This window comes from Vicugna pacos, chromosome 12, assembly GCF_048564905.1.
Source record: "Vicugna pacos chromosome 12, VicPac4, whole genome shotgun sequence".
NCBI lineage: Eukaryota > Metazoa > Chordata > Mammalia > Artiodactyla > Camelidae > Vicugna > Vicugna pacos.
In genome coordinates, this window is record NC_132998.1 from 66181674 (window position 1) to 66197203 (window position 15530).

A 15530-nucleotide genomic window follows, 5' to 3' on the forward strand; every position below is an offset into this window, starting at 1 on the left:
GACGCTGCTCATGGACATTTCTAGACCGGCTCTCACCACGCGGAAAAGAGGTAAGGCCTCGGGTCTCTGCGTGGGACCAGGCCCTCCGCCATCACCCTAGCCTGCCCCCAGCCCCTAGCCCTGCGGCCTCCCGGGCAGGAGGATGGGAGAGGTCCTGCTGGGTTTCCGCCCATCCTCCAGCCACTTACCCAGGAATTCCTGCTTGTCGCTCTCGGTGCAGAGGCCATAGCAGCGGGGGAAGAAGGAGTCGGGGTCGGCCTGGACATACCACGGCAGGGTCCGCATGTTCACGCACAGCCCGATCTCCAGAGACAGCGGCCCGTTAGGCCCGCAGGCCATGGTGACTAGTCTGAGAGCCCGCGGGCCTGGCTGGGTGGCACCAGCTCCAGGAGGGGACCCTCCCCAGCCTCCCTGACCTCTGGCCAGTCAGTCCGGGCAGCAGAGTGACCCCATGTGCAGGCCGGGGCCTTGGGTTCATCCTCTGGTCAGTGGCGGGCGAGACAGGCCCAAGGGAGGGCAGGGGTGTCCGAAGGCACCCGGGATGGAGGGCAGCGTTCCCCTCCCAGGGTCCTGCATGGCCGGGCTCGGGCCCAGGAGAGGAGGGAGAACCAGGTCGCAGGGCTACAGTGCAGCCGCACACCCCCTCTGCCCTCTGGGCACAACGCCTGGTTGTTAGAGGCCCAGGACCAGCTGGCCCCATTTGGAGAAAAGTGCCACGTGCCGGGGAAACACAATGCCTGCTGGCTGCTGGGCACACGGGCGAGTGCCCTGCATGGGGTCTCGGCAGTATCGCCCACACCTGGAAGGACACCGGCGGCCTGAGGCCTGGCCAGGATGTGCGGGAGCCCTGGGGGCGGCCATGAGCCTCATCCCTGACCCCCCATGTCATCCTTGACTGTTAAGGGGGTGGCCCCCTTGTTGCCAGGGAAGCCCCTCTACCCAATCTCTCCCAAGAGGGTACACGCAGGCCAGTCCATCCTGGGCTGGCCCTGTCCCTGAACCTCAGCCTTCAGGGTAAAGAAGGGATGGCTGCTTGGAGGAGGGGCTGTGGGGCTGAAAGGAGATGAAGGGGAAGTGCCTGGTGTAGTAGAGACTGTGCCAAGGCCCCCCGGCGGCTGGAAGTCATGGTGCAGGTCAGGTGGCCCCGTCCCCCTGAGATCCAGAGGCCCTCCAGGGCCCAGAGCCCAGGCCGGGCTGTGGTGGCAGCCCTCACCTGCCCCGTCTTAGGCTTGGCCTGGAGCCCAGAAGAGAGGGCTTCTGTGGCCACGGGGCCACCCAGACGCAGAGCGAGGGGCACCAGGGCTTTGGGGGGCAGGTTGTGGGGAGCAGGTGCTGAGTGACTCTGGGCACTGATGCCAGGTGGCAGCCCCTGGCCAGGCCAGCAGAGGCTCGCGTCCGGGAGAGGAGCCTGGAGGTGAGCAGGCCACGCGTGGCTCTCCCAGCTCTGGGGTGCTAGTGCTTCAGCAGGGAGGGCGCTCCCCGCCGCCGGCCCCACGCCTGCCCGAGCCCTCCCCTCACCTTGGTGGTGAAGGCCGCCGTCTTCCCGTAGTGGTTCAGCATCTGGTCACAGCTCAGGCTGTGATAGTCAACGATGCCCCTTTTGAGTGTCCAGAGGAAGTATGGCATTTCATTTTTTACCAACCTGGACTGGCAAGAAAACCCTTCATCAATATCCAGCATCCGAGGTTCGCATCCTCTGATGGCGGGAAACACCCAGAGGAAAAGCCAGGGTTAAGGGAGGAGCAGGTGGTTCCTGAGTCCCCACCCGCCTGAACGCAGCCTCACTCACTCCCCGCATGCTTCTCGGCGCGCCCGCGGCTCGTGTGGGAGTAGCAGCGACCGCACAGGGCTTCCCTCTAGGGAAGCCAGTGCAGCAGGGAGGGGCTTCAGGCTCTGGGCTGCTTGCCCCGTGGGTGCCCGTGCCGGGCTCAGGGACAACCCATGTGTGCACGGGGAGCAGCTGTGACGCTCTGTGACCTGGGACAACGCCCCTCTCTGGCCTCTGGGGCACGGGCTCCTCCCCTCCCCTGCACCTGCTGAAGCCAGCCTGGGGTGTCCTTGGTGTCTGCGCTTTTGTGTTTTCACACGTTTGGTCAAAAATTCTGACCATACAAAGAGATACTAGAAAAGGAAAAGATCCAAAATCCTGCCCCCAGAGATGAGCCAGATACCTGGGCGAAGACCCTTAAGGGTCCCTCTCCACAGACCAGCAGAGGGAAGACCACCTCACTGTCTGTGACATGGATGTCAGCCCCCACCCGGTGCTCCAGCAGGACCGGCTCCTCCCACCCGACACCAGTCCTGCTGCCCAGAGGGCCCGGGGTGGGGGCTGCTGTCCCGGGGGGCGATATGCCAACGTCGCTTCCAAAACTCACCTTCACGGGCTCCCTGAACGTGGGGCTCAAGCCCTTTGCTCTTTCTCCTGCCCTAAGGGGGCGGCTGTACCTTTGTGGCCACTTTCCCACGTGAGCCTTGTTTGTCACAGTGTGTGGTGAAGTGTGTGGCGAAGTGGCTCAGATACACAGATGAAAGAGCTGCAGGGGGGCCGCCCACACCCGGGACACAGCAGCCGCTGGTTCGGAGCTGAGGCTCCTGACCAGGCCAGGACCTGCGCTCCAGGCTCCCCGCAGCCCTCCCCCGCCGCCTGCCCAGCGCCCCAGGAGCATCCACGTGGGAACCTGCCATCACATGCCCGTTGCCTGGCTGGTCTTTCCCGGTTTCCTGTCTGACTGTCATTCTGTTACCACACTGTCCATTGGTCCACACTGTGACTATCAGACCTTTCAGATCCCATGTGCTGCAGATGCCTCCCTGCTGTCTGTGGTGTCCTTGCTTCAGCGGTCACACGCACTGCGTTCTCCCCACAGTGAGCACTGTCTGGTCTTGTTCTAAATTCCTTCCCTCCCGTGAGCCGCAAACTGACCCTCCCTGGCCTTCCAGCGTCCCCTCCGTGGACGCCGCCCTGTCCAGCACCGGCCCTGGGAAGTCCGTCTTTGATGGCTGATCGGCCTCCTGGCCGACATCACGGCCATGTGGGCTGAGCCCTGAGGCTCCATCCGCCCCCGCAGGCGCATGTCCACGGCCCTGTGTCCACAGTCATCACCTCTCACGATCTCAGAGTCCTGCTCCTCAGGAGCCTTGGGGCCATTCTGATCCTTTCCTACAGGATTTTCGCCGACTTACAGACACAGCTTGTCAACTCACACACGTATGGACACACAGGGACACACGACACACACTTGTGCACATGCACACACGTCCTGTGGTGTCCCTGGCTCTGCGAGGCCGCTCGAGAGACTGAGGTGTGACTGTAGTTTTGCACCCCGGCCCGGACACAGTGGGGCAGACGGCGGGCAGACGGCAGGCAGCGGCAAGGCCCTCGGGAGCTCACAGGACCTACCATCACGTCATGGATGTCATCTGTGTTCTCCAAAGCCTCTTCCTGATTTTCTTTGCCTTCAGAACATCTGTTTTCTGCAAATACAACACACAGGAGATGTCAGTGTGTCGTGGCCTGAAGGTCTGACCACAGCCGAGCCCCCTACAGAGCCCCCTGCAGCCAGGCAGCACTTGTGGACCTCTCCACGACCTTGTCCGCAGGTGAGGCCACTCCTCTGCTGAGTAGGTGCCCCTGTGGGTCCTGAAGGGAGCAGAGCTGAGTCAGGCTCGGGCCATAGTACCATCCAAGTGTCCACCGCATGGCACCCCCACCAGGAGCCGTGCCGGGATCGAGGACCCAGACATCAGCGGGGGACTGAGCTGGGCCTGGGTTGTTTGGGAGGGGGCCCAGTGTACACCCTGGAGCCAAGAGAGTGCAGGCTCTGTGCGGAGCAGGAGGGGTGGGGGTCAGGGAGGGCCAGGTGACCAGGCACTGTGAGAGGCTAAGCAGTGACCAGGGTGGGGCTGGGGCCGGAGGGGGGCAGTCAAGGCCAGAGACTAAAGGACGAAGGAAGCCTTCCAGACACAGGCGGAGGCCCAGGCGTGGACAGCGGGGACACAGAGAAGTGACCAGTGCCAGGGTTTAAGGGGCTTGCCCAGGGTGGACGCCCGGGGTAGGGGAGGCCCAGAGGCGACCTCTGCCCGAGGGTGAGGCCCACGTCTGGGAACCATGGGCTTCTCGGTCTCACCCCACTCTGGTCTGAGGACAGATACACAGATGTCCAAGGCGCTACCTGCCACCCCTTCCCCGTCGCCTTCGACCTTCGCCACGGGCTTGGGCAGAAAGTGGAACTTCTTCTCCACCCAGCCCTTCCTCCGCAGGGTGGCCCGGATCACCGGGTAGTGTCCGTAGATGGAGAAAATCTTCTTCTCCTCAAATTGCAAGAGTATATTTTAAATTAAAGAGCTGAAAACAAGTTCATCCCTTCTCTGTAGGAGGAGCCCCCAGCCAGGATGCGACAGGTCACACCAGCGGAAGACACCGTGTCCTGCCCAGGGTGGAGACACGGGGCCGGCAGCCCCCGGCAGGCCGCCTCCCTCGCGGTTGTCTGCTGCCCCAGGCGGCCTCACACCCACACTCACACAGAGCCCAGGAGGCACAACACAGCCAGGCTTTCTTTTCTCTACAGAAGTGACTGTCCCTCATGCTTGGGGAGGAGGTGTCCAAGGTTTGAGGAGGGGGAGCCACTCAAATGCCCAGGAAGGCTGGAAGGGCAGTGCCCAGGGCCCAGGGCCCGAGCCAGGGGACACTGCAGACGCTGTCCATCCCCACGGGGATGAGCTCAGCTGCATGGGGACCAGGCAGGAAGACGGCAGCCGGCAGCCCCCTCCCTTCCTGGCTGAAGGGGCAGGAGAGTAATGGTCATGCTGGGGACATAGCCAGGACAAGTTCACTGGGGTCACAGAGGGTGGTGGCTGCAGGGTGGGATCAAGGAACAGGTGCATGGTCAGCAGTGGGCTGAGGGCCTCATGAGTTTGTGAGAGCAGGAGAGGCAGTCAGGGCAGAAGCAGGGAGTGGCTCGAACTCACTGTGGTCCCTACATAGACAGAATTAATAAACAAGACAAATTATCCTGGGTGGGCCTGACCTACACAGGTATGCCCCTTAAAAGAGGGCCCAGGCTTCTCTCAAGTTAGAGGCTGACAAGAGCAGACACTGTTTCTCTCCATTGGTGCCACAAACTCACAGCCACAAGGGAATGAATTCTGCCAACAGGCGGAGGGAGCTTGGAAGCAGATCCGACCCTGCTGAGCCTCCAGATGAGACCCCACCCACCTGACGCTTCATTTCAGCCTTGAGAGATGCCGCGCAGAGGGCCCAGCCTGAGTCCTGACCCACAGCAGCTGTGAGATAACACTTGGGTGTGTTTGGACAGCTCAGCTCGTAACGACTTGTTACGCAGCATCAGCAGCTAACACAGGTCCCAGTGGAGGACCAGGAGCACACACCAAGATGGGCTTGTGGCTTGAAGTGGTGGGTTCAGGTTCTAGTGAAAGACCTGTGAGCCTCCTTCTACCCAGAACATCAGTCCAAAGCCCGTCGTTCCCCCACGGGGCCATGCACCCTGAGAGGGGCCGCTGTGAGGAGAGGTGGGGCGGGGGACCGTGACGGCTGGAAGGATGTCAGCCGTCTGCAGCTCCAGCAAGACCCCAAGCCACTCTCAGCCCTCTGCCCCTTTGACTGGAGTCAAACTGAGCAGCTTTAGAAAACTTGAGTAATGAGCCAGCAGAGCGCAACACCTAAGGAGCTACCTAAAAAGGGACAGGGAAGGGCACAAGACCTCTGACAGAGAGGGAAAGAGGGCTTAGAAAAGGAACCGGCCCACCGGCAGGCGTGAAAGGAGAGGAAACTGGGCAGACAGGACAAACTGGACGAACGAAATGGGATGGGGCTATTCCACAGTCTAATTATAGATAAACAGCCAAAGTGCTCCAGGGACAAGGCACAAAGCACCAGAACACATCTTTTCTTATCTGAATCTGTGTTGCTTACAGGAGAAACTCAAAAGCACAAGCCTACAGACAGGCAGAAAACGAAAGGTTCTAAGTATGAGGCAGAATAGACTTGGGACAAATAAGCATCACTGAAGTAAAGAAAGTCACCCCGAAATTTAAAGAAAACGTTCAACCCGCCAGAAAGATACACTTGTGTGCACCCACTAAGAGGGATATATTATATAAAGCAAAAATTGGCACAAACACGAAGTAGACAAATCCACAACCACAACAGGATATTTAACATGCTTCTCTCAGGAAGTTCTAGAACACAGAGACAAGAAATTCAATAAGGCTAGAAAACTTGAACAACTCAAATAACAAAGTCCACCCTGATGGCTGTGACTTCCGCACTCGACACCAACTTCCACAGAAACTAACAGGATTCCAGGCACGAGGCGGGTCTGAACCCACTTGTTGATGGAATAACATTGCACCGATTCTCAACCACAAGGCAATCACACTAAAAACCAATAACAAAATAACTAGAAAAAATCACCAGCATAGAAATTAAGACCTATTCTTTTAAGTAACCTACGATCAATAAAAAGTGACAACATGAATCATAAAGTACTTTGAACTGAATCTCATCAAAAATACTGCAAAATGAAATTTTGTGAAATGCAGCTAAAGCAGCACTGAGAGGGATGTTTGCAGGTTGGACAATGTTTGTATTTTTGAAGGTCTCCGGAGAAAACCTGAAAGTTGAGTTCTGTGTATGTGAAATCGCAGAAAGGACAGTGAGAGGAAGCCCGCAAAGCACAGCCGTGGTTGCCAGGATCCCGGAACAAGCTGGGCAGGAGGCAGCTTCCGCGGGTGGACGTGCTCGGTCGTGGCTGCGGGGGGGGGGGGGTTGACGCGGGCTGACCGGCACCACCTGTGCGGTGCTTCTCTCTCCGGGCACCCAGCCCATCACAGCCGGGCTGTGCGCTGACGACCTGTGCACTTGCGTGTGTGCGCCGTGCTTCCAAAGAGAGCTGAGGGATGAGCGCGCGCCCGCGTGAGGCTGAGTGTGGGACTCGGGGCTCCCCGACGCGAACTCGTGATAAGGACAGAGAAGCACGTCCTCAGAGCAGTTGCCTTGGAGCACCTGCCCCACCTGAAGAATGTCTGTGCTGCCCTCATCTCCCCAAGACGCCTCCATTCTGGTGAAAGTTAAGGCGTCCCCCTGGGGAGGACGGGGCGGTGGGTGGGCGTGCCAGCTGTCCCCACGAGCTTCGAGCCCTACAAGGGTCCTGTCCCGGCACTAAACCCTCTCACACACGGGAGCTGCCGGCCCTGTCCCCCCGGGGGGGCCTGGGGGCAGGGGGCGTGGCTTCTGTGGGTCACCAGGAGTCTGTCCCTGACCCAGAAACCTTGTCTGGGAGGAGCCCACAGCTGCAGTCACATGATGGGGGCACACTGACCGTGTGGCTGCGGGAGAGATTTTCACCGTGCGTGTCTGCATTTCTTGAGTTTTGGAAGTATTACTATTTCAGAAGTGCAGCCGAAATGTAGTGCCTCAGCTGTGAGTCTCCACGTGGGGCCAGGACTGGGGCAGGAAACAAGGCTGGCTTGAGCGTGTCAAAGGCAAGGGACTCATGCTCCAAATCCAAAATAAACATACAAAGCGCCCCGCACACCCCAGCCCCAAACAGCACTTACCTTGACCGCCTTGTCCGTCAATTGTCTTGCTATTTTGTATTTGTCTAACTTGGGGGAAGAAAGCAAGTCTTGGGGAATTCCTCGTTTTAACTCTGCAAGAGAGAAACGGACATCGGGGCAAAGGGCAGAGCAAAGTGACACCTGACGCAGAGACACCAGCCTAACCCCAGCGTCCAGTCCGCCTACTGCCCACCCCGCCCGTCCCCAACTCCGTCCTGACCTCAGGGGCCGCGCAGGGCCCCCACAGTCCTGCCTCCATGCCCCCCTGCCCCCCGCTCGGCTCGAGCCCCCAGACCCTCCCCCTGCACCTCTTCGGGCCCCTCTCCAGGCTGCACCCCGCTCCCGGGCCTCGCCCGCTCTGTGCCTTTTGCCTGCGCTCCCCGGTTGCTGTGGCCTTGTGGCCTGTCTCTGCTCTCTGGGATCCCCACCCTCTGTCAGCCACTCAGTTGCCCCTCAGCCTCAGCCTGGCCCTGCCCTCCCCGCCACCAGCCCCTCTCTGCTCCCCTGTCCCACCCTGGCCACCAGACTCCCAGCAGCACACACAAAGTGCCATAGCGTCCGTGTTAAAAATTAAAATCAAAACCCTCCGCCCTGCACTCAGCACCCTGCACACTCCCCCTTCCCACTCTCTGCTCCCCTCCCTCCACAGCCCCATCTGCTGGCTCCACCACAGACACAGCTCAGTGGGATGCGCCTGGTCCCGGCCTGCCCCTTCTCCCTTGGCCCCGCCACTCCTCACTGCCCTAACCATGGACACACCAGGCCTGGATTCAGACCTCTACACGACACCTCCATGCCCACCCCTGGGCCATCTCATCCCAGACAGTGGCTTAAATTCCTCTGGGGTGGACATCTCCCACCCAAACCATCCACCTTCTCGATGTCTTCTGGGCCCTCAGGAGCACCTCTGGAGGGAGAGGCAGGCAGCGACACCCCATCCACCCACCCACTGCTCCTCCTGCAGCCCCCACCATGCCGTGGGCCCGAGAGCCCCCCATCCACGTGGCCAGTCGATGTGGCCAAGAGAGCACTCGGAGGTGTGGACTCGCTGTCGGTGTAGGGAGGCCACCCAGGCAGTGCAGCGGAGACACAGACGCACAGCGCGCTCACACGGAGGGCGCGGGCCCGAGCCCCCCCGGGGACCGGGCAGCCACGAGGCACAGCCTCGGGCCAGGCAGCAAGGCCGGGGTTACACAAAAGCACCAACCATCACAGCTAAAATGGGCAAATCAAACTTTATCAGAACTGAAATGTTCTGCTCTACTAAGACATTGAAAAGCCAAACTCTAGAGTAGGGAGAAAATGTACAAACTGACAAGGCCCACACCAGGGCGTGTCCTGGGGGGGCTCCCGCCTCGGGAAGCTCAGGGCAACGTCAGGTGCAAACTGGAACAGGGGTGGGAGGGCAGGACTGGCCAAACGGGCTGCACGGAGCGAGACTGTCCACACCCGCCTCCAGGGCTCACACGAGCACCTGCGCAGCGGCCCCGAGCCCGCTAACACCAGCACCTGGGGGCATTTAATAAGTGTTGATTACTTATTAATTATTATTACTGTTTATTAGACGTTGACCACAGAGAAGGTCTCGACCACTTTCAGAGGGACGGCAGACATGCAGCTCAGGTCCCCCGGTCAGAGCCGTGAAGTGAGGGAGTTTCACCCGGGAGCACAGCAACACGCATCTGGATGCGCCTGAAAAACGCCTCTGAGCAACGCGTCAGCGGCGCGATGGGAGGGCGGGGTGTGTGCCCTAAATGAGCGGTGGGCAGGGTACCAAGTACCAAGCCTCGCTGTTCCGCTCTTTTGTAAAGAGATTTTTAGCTGTAGATGCAAATATTAGAGAATAATAAAGCTAAGGACAGTTAGGAAGAACACAGCAGATTCAAAACCGAAGAAATTACCAGAACATGAACGAAGAGGAGACATTTAGTAAAACACCTTTAATTCAATAAAGAAGCTCAACCAGGCCAAGCATCTGAGACGAATAAAATTAATAAATAATGAACAGAGAAAAGGCATAAGAAGGTAGTAACAGGACAGGAAAACTCCTTAGGGGGTTAAATACTAAGAGGACGCTGTGAACTTTACAGCAATAAATTAGAACTTTAGACAAAATGGATAAATCCGGGAGACACGCAGATTACTACAAGGAGGAATACAAGACATCGATAATTTGCTACTAACACAGAAACCAAATCTGAATCTTACAACCTTCTTGTTAGGAGAACTCCAGGGCCGATGGCCTCAGGGGTGCGTGCCGCCCACCAGATAGATCCTGCACCGCTTGTTCTCAGCGGGGATGGTCTGACCGCTGCCAGCGAGCTGCAGACGGTGAACTCTCCAGCCAGCGCGACTCACACACTCAGATGATAAAGCCATGCACGAGAGAGCCCACGGCTGGACTAGAAAACCAAGCACTGTGAAGTCCACCACGTCAAGAGGATAAAGAAAAGGGATAAACAGCTGCAGAAATTCACTATTAAACATTAATCTTCACTCTTGCTGAGAACCTCACACAAACTAGAAAACACATACACAGCCCAGCAGTGACCCTCCTGAGCACCCAGCCTTTCTTCTAAACTCCATCCTGGCCCCCAGCCCCGGGGGAAGCGGGGGCCAGAGCGCTCAGGAGACCTGGGATTCTGCGCCCAGGTCGTCTCAGGTATCTCGGGGGGAGGGGAAGCAAACAGGTGCAGAAGCGGCTTCGTGGGGCCCAGACGGCCGAGGGGAGACCCTGGAGCAGCACAGAACATGAGCGTCCCTGACTGTACACGGTCCAGACGTCCAGCAAGGGTCTCAAAGTGAGAAAGCCACACAAAGAGCCTGGCATGCCAACACCTTCCCTAGAAGCCCACAGCTAAGGGGCAGAAAGAAGCACCCAAGCTGACCTTCCAGGAGGCCCTGAACTTCAGGGAGGCCCAGCAGGCCTGCGGGGGAAGGTAGTGCTTGTCACCAGTGCAGCTGCTCAGCTGCTCAGCGTGGGAAGCAGCCCCTTCCGGCAGGGGCCCCCCTGGGCAGCTGAAGCCCCGGAGGAGGTGGTGCGGCGGGAGCCGAGGACACCGGGCCAGAGCTCCCAGTGGGGTCGTTATGACCACTTCGAAGTTCCCCTCCCCCTCCCCTGCCCAGTGCCCAGGCCTGTGATCGTCACCACCTCCCAGGCACTGATCCAGAAGCCCTGTCCCAGCCACCTCTGCACCCTGATCCCAATTCAGGGGGATTCTCCAGGGAACCCCACTCACAGTCCAGGGCTCAGACAGCCACCAGGTGCCAAAGTGCCAGCCTTCAGAGTAGCCACAGGAAAGGCAGTTCCACAACAGAGCGGTCTGGCCAGCGCTGGTCCAGTGCCCGGCAGCACTGATGATGGGAAAGCCAGCACTGTGGGCAAAGTTAGGTGCACGGAATCACTGCTGGAGGCGTCTTAGCCAAATACTTGACTGGAATCCCATGAAGCCTCTGGATCTCACCTCCAGACCACCAGGTACACACAGGGGACAGGCGGACAGGCTAAATGCCACCACGAGGACAGTCAGGCAAACCCCGAAGCAGAGCCATCCACAGAAAAGGGGCTGTCCCATGGATAAGCCTACATCTTGCAAACGTAAGGCAAGAGGATTGGTTATTCCAGATAAAAGACAGATAAGAAACAAGACAGCCAAATGCAACATGTGGTCCTTGACTGGACTCTGATTTGAACAGACCAACTATAAAATTAGTTGGGGAGTTACTGGAGATATATGAATATACCTTGGGATTTTATTAAGGAATTATTATTAATTTCATTGAGTGTGAAAAAAGGTTTGGTTCCATAAAAATGTCATTTTTGGAGTTATGTAGTAAATATTTAGACACATACCAATATTTAGTTAGAAAATATGAATAAAGTTTTAATAAAACCATTATTAAAGACAGAAGAGAGACATTTCATAATACTTAAAAGATCGATTGGTCAGGAAGATATGAACATTTCAAAAGTATCTGCACTTAATAATATAGCTTCAATATATATAAAACCACAAGTTGACAGAGCTAAAAAAAGACATAGAAAACCCACAATCATACTGAAATATTTTAACACACTTCTCTCAGTATATGAAAGCGTGAAAAAAGAATCAGTGGAATACAGCAGATTTGAACAACATGATTAACCAACCAGCCCTAAAGGACCCGCGGAGACATTAAGCTCCACAGCCGGGAACATGCTTTCTTTACAGACACATTTTCCAACACCAATCACCCACTGGGCTAGAGAGTCTCAACTAATGAGAAAGGACTGAAACAATATGGATTAAATTCTCTGACAACTATTGACTCAAACTAGAAATGAATAACAAAAAGGTAACTAGAAATTTTCCTAAATGTAAAAAATTAAGCAGCACACTTTTCAAATAAGATATGGATCAAAGGAGAAATCAAATGGAAATGATGTTAATTGAACGATAATGAAAATATGGCACATAAAGCATTATAATGCAGCTAACTCATGATTAGAGGGAAATACACAGATTTTAAATGCATATATTAGAAAACAAACTGAAAATTAATTATCTAAGCTACCACCCCAAGAGGTTACAAAGAGAACAACAGTTAAACAAAAAGACAGTAGAAGACAGGAAATAAAGATAGGGGCCGAATTCAATTAAATAAGAAAAAAAATGTACTATAGAGAAAATGAACAAAACCAAAAGTTGGATCTTTGAAACAATTTAAAAAATTTTAAGGGTATTCAAATTTTAATAAGGTCCTGTATAGAAACAGTTTTTTTCATTAATAAACTTCTAAACAGATTGAACAAGGAAAAAGAGAAAACCTGGGTTACCAATGTCAAGAATGAAAGTGAGGCATCACTGCCGACTGCACAGATATTAAAATAAGATACTGTGAACATCCACATACCAATAACTTGGCAGTTCACAATAAATGGACATTTTTCTCGAAAGACACAGCTTATCAAGACTGACATGAAAGAAAGAAAATCTGGATGGTCCTATTTCTGTTAAGGAAATCAACTCCATAATTAAATGTTTCCCACAGTGAAGCCAGGCCTGGATGGCATTACAGGTCAATCTATCCAAATATTTCAGGAAATACCTTACACAAACCCTTTCACTGAAGAGGAAAGTAGAAACCCCTACTCAAGTATCTTTTTTCCTTTATTTTTCTTTTTCAAGTCTTTTTGTGAGGCCACACCTTTAACACCAAAACCTGACAAGGACATTACAAGAAAGAAACAGTACAGGCCAATCTTGCTCATAAAAATAGACATAAAAATCTTCAACAAAACATTTGTAAATCAAATCCAGTGACACATAAAACAGTTCAACATGACTATGCGGTATTTGTTCCAGGAATACAAAGGTTGCTTAATATTTGAGAAATCCACTGCATGATCCTTTAATAGACTAAAGGAAAATCTGTGGGAGAAAACGTGATAAAATGTAATAACTCTTCATTTTCAAACTCTCAGTAAGCCAGGAACAAAATGGAACTTCCTTTAAAACTTACAGCAACATCATACTTCATGGTGAAACACCGAGCACTTTCCCCCTTCGTCTGGAAACAAGAAGAGGTGTCCACTATACCATATGTATTCAACACTACACACAAAACGCCAGCCTGTGCAGTGATGCGAGAAAAGGAAATGGGGTCCAAGGATCAAAAAGGTCTGCAGACCATGTTGGTGTATGCAACCAATCTAATGATTCGAAGCAGTAAATGTATTTAGCAGGGTCACCAAATACCACACCAGGAAACTGAACTCCACTCTCCCCAGATCGATCTAGACAATCAGTGGACTCACAATTAAAATCAAGGACGTGTGGGGTGGGGTGGGGTGGAGGGGCGTTAAATTAACAATTTGACTCTGCAAAATCCGAGAAAACTTGGATACATCTTAAAGAACAAAGTCAGAGACTTACACCACAAAATATTAAGCCTTATGGCAAGGCTACTGGAATTAAACCAGGACGGTTCGGAGTAAGGACGGGCAGGCAGAGCAACAGAACAGACAGATGCCACCTCCCTGAAGGCCTGAGCTCGCCGGCCACCCCCGGGACGCCCAGGGCGGCTGGCGCAGAATACTGACTGTGTTCTCTCTGCTCTCCTTCCGACGCCGCCGCCGACGGGAGCCTCTTCCTTTCGCCTGGTTCCATTCCGGCTTCTGGCACCTCGCCCTTGCTCCCTTCCACCGCCTGGGCCCCTGCGAGGTGGGGTGTCAGTGCTGGATCGAAGCGGGGAGCGGGTCGCTGGGGGTAGGCGGGGGGGGGGCGTGCGTGGGCAGGTCCGCGGTCCGAGGGCGGGGGGGCCGTGCGCAGGTCCGCGGTCCGAGGGCGGGGGGGAGGGCGTGCGCAGGTCCGAGGGCGGGGGGGGGGGGCGTGCGCAGGTCCGAGGGCGGGGGGGGGGCGTGCGCAGGTCCGAGGGCGGGGGGGGGGGGGCCGTGCGCAGGTCCGCGGTCCGAGGGCAGGTGGGGGGAGCGTGCGCAGGTCCGAGGGCGGGGGGGAGGGCGTGCGCAGGTCCGAGGGCGGGGGGGGGGGGCGTGCGCAGGTCCGAGGGCGGGGGTGGGGGGCGTGCGCAGGTCCGCGGTCCGAGGGCAGGTGGGGGGAGCGTGCGCAGGTCCGAGGGCGGGGGGGGGGCGTGCGCAGGTCCGAGGGCGGGGGGGGGGGGCGTGCGCAGGTCCGAGGGCGGGGGTGGGGGGCGTGCGCAGGTCCGCGGTCCGAGGGCAGGTGGGGGGAGCGTGCGCAGGTCCGAGGGCGGGGGGGGGGCGTGCGCAGGTCCGAGGGCGGGGGGGGGCGTGCGCAGGTCCGAGGGCGGGGGGGGGGCGTGCGCAGGTCCGAGGGCGGGGGGGGGGCCTGCGCAGGTCCGCGGTCCGAGGGCAGGTGAGGGGGGGGCGTGCGCAGGTCCGCTCTCCGAGGGCAGGTCTTGGGCGGGGCGGGCGGGCACCGGTCTAGCTCGGAGGGCTGGAGGGCTGGGCAGGTGGAAGGGGAAGCCTGGCGTTCGGAAGTAAGGGTAGGTCTGGGGCTCCGCGCTGGTCTAGAATCCCGGGGGCGCGCGCGGGGCGGAGGACGGAGGGCCGGCCCAGGGTTCGGAGCGGAGGTGGCCCGTGCTCACCCCGGCCAGGCCGCGTGCCCCTGCCCCTAGTCGCGCTGCCCCGCGTCATGCGGTTGCCGGGGGCGACGGGCCGGAGCCGCGCGGCGCATTGTGCAGCCCAGGGACGCGGGCGGCGGGACCGCGGGGGGCGCGGCGCGGCGGCCGGCACAGGGAGTGGGGCTCCGGGGGCGCGCGGGCGTCTGGGGGCGGCTCCGGGCGCGGCTCCGAGGGCGGATCCGGGGATGGTGTCGCGCGGGGGGTGTGGAGGGCGCGGGGTCCCACGGGCCGTGGTCGGGGACTCTCGTGCGGGGCCCTGGGCAGGGGCCGCAGTCCGAGGCGCCGCGGTGGCCAGCGCGGGGGCTGAGGAGTAGGGCGCGGGACATGGTGTCCGCGGGGAGGAGGGCCCGCAGAGTGGCCGGCGCCCCGCTGGGGGTCACACGGTCCCGCCCCGCGCCGGCTGTTGGGGTCACACAGACCCGCCCTGGCAGTCAGAGCCCCCCAAGTCATAAAGACCCGAGTCACACGCGGGCCCCCGCCCCCGCAGGACCAGCCCGGAGGTCCAGGGCACGCTCTGCCCTGCGACTCTAGGGCCCGTCTTCTCGCCCCCACCCCAAGCCTCCCTCTGCACCTAACAGACAACGTCCCCCAACAAGACGCCCACCGAATCTGGGGGGCAGAGATGACGCACATGGCCCCCGGGTCATGAGCAGGGCAGGGGCCTGAGCTCTGGTGTCCTCCGGGTCACTCGTGGGGCCTGCACTGCCACCCCTAGGGATTCCAACCACTGTTCAGTGTTCCAGACCACCCAGCTGTCCCACCTCACTGGTCCAGCATCTTTGTGGAGGGAGGGTGATTAGGGAAGAACCACC

The 15530-nt window shown here is 57.6% G+C and overlaps 1 protein-coding gene across 7 annotated transcripts in view; it reads right to left on the bottom strand.

Moving 5' to 3' along the window:
• The window catches only part of TTLL8 (tubulin tyrosine ligase like 8), a 43187-nt gene extending 28381 nt beyond the window's left edge, over window positions 1-14806 (bottom strand). For 4 of the 7 annotated variants that reach the window (XM_072973751.1, XM_072973747.1, XM_072973749.1 and 1 more), the window contains exons 1-7: window positions 14683-14806; window positions 13661-13774; window positions 7579-7670; window positions 4173-4311; window positions 3401-3474; window positions 1519-1647; window positions 189-303 (exon numbers count right to left, since the gene is read on the bottom strand). In XM_072973751.1, the coding sequence (XP_072829852.1) occupies window positions 189-303; window positions 1519-1647; window positions 3401-3474; window positions 4173-4311; window positions 7579-7670; window positions 13661-13774; window positions 14683-14731 (712 nt within the window). In that variant the 5' untranslated portion in view covers window positions 14732-14806. The other 3 variants (XM_072973750.1, XM_072973752.1, XM_072973753.1) reach the window with 3 other exon arrangements.
• Between the last annotated feature and the right edge of the window lie 724 nt (window positions 14807-15530).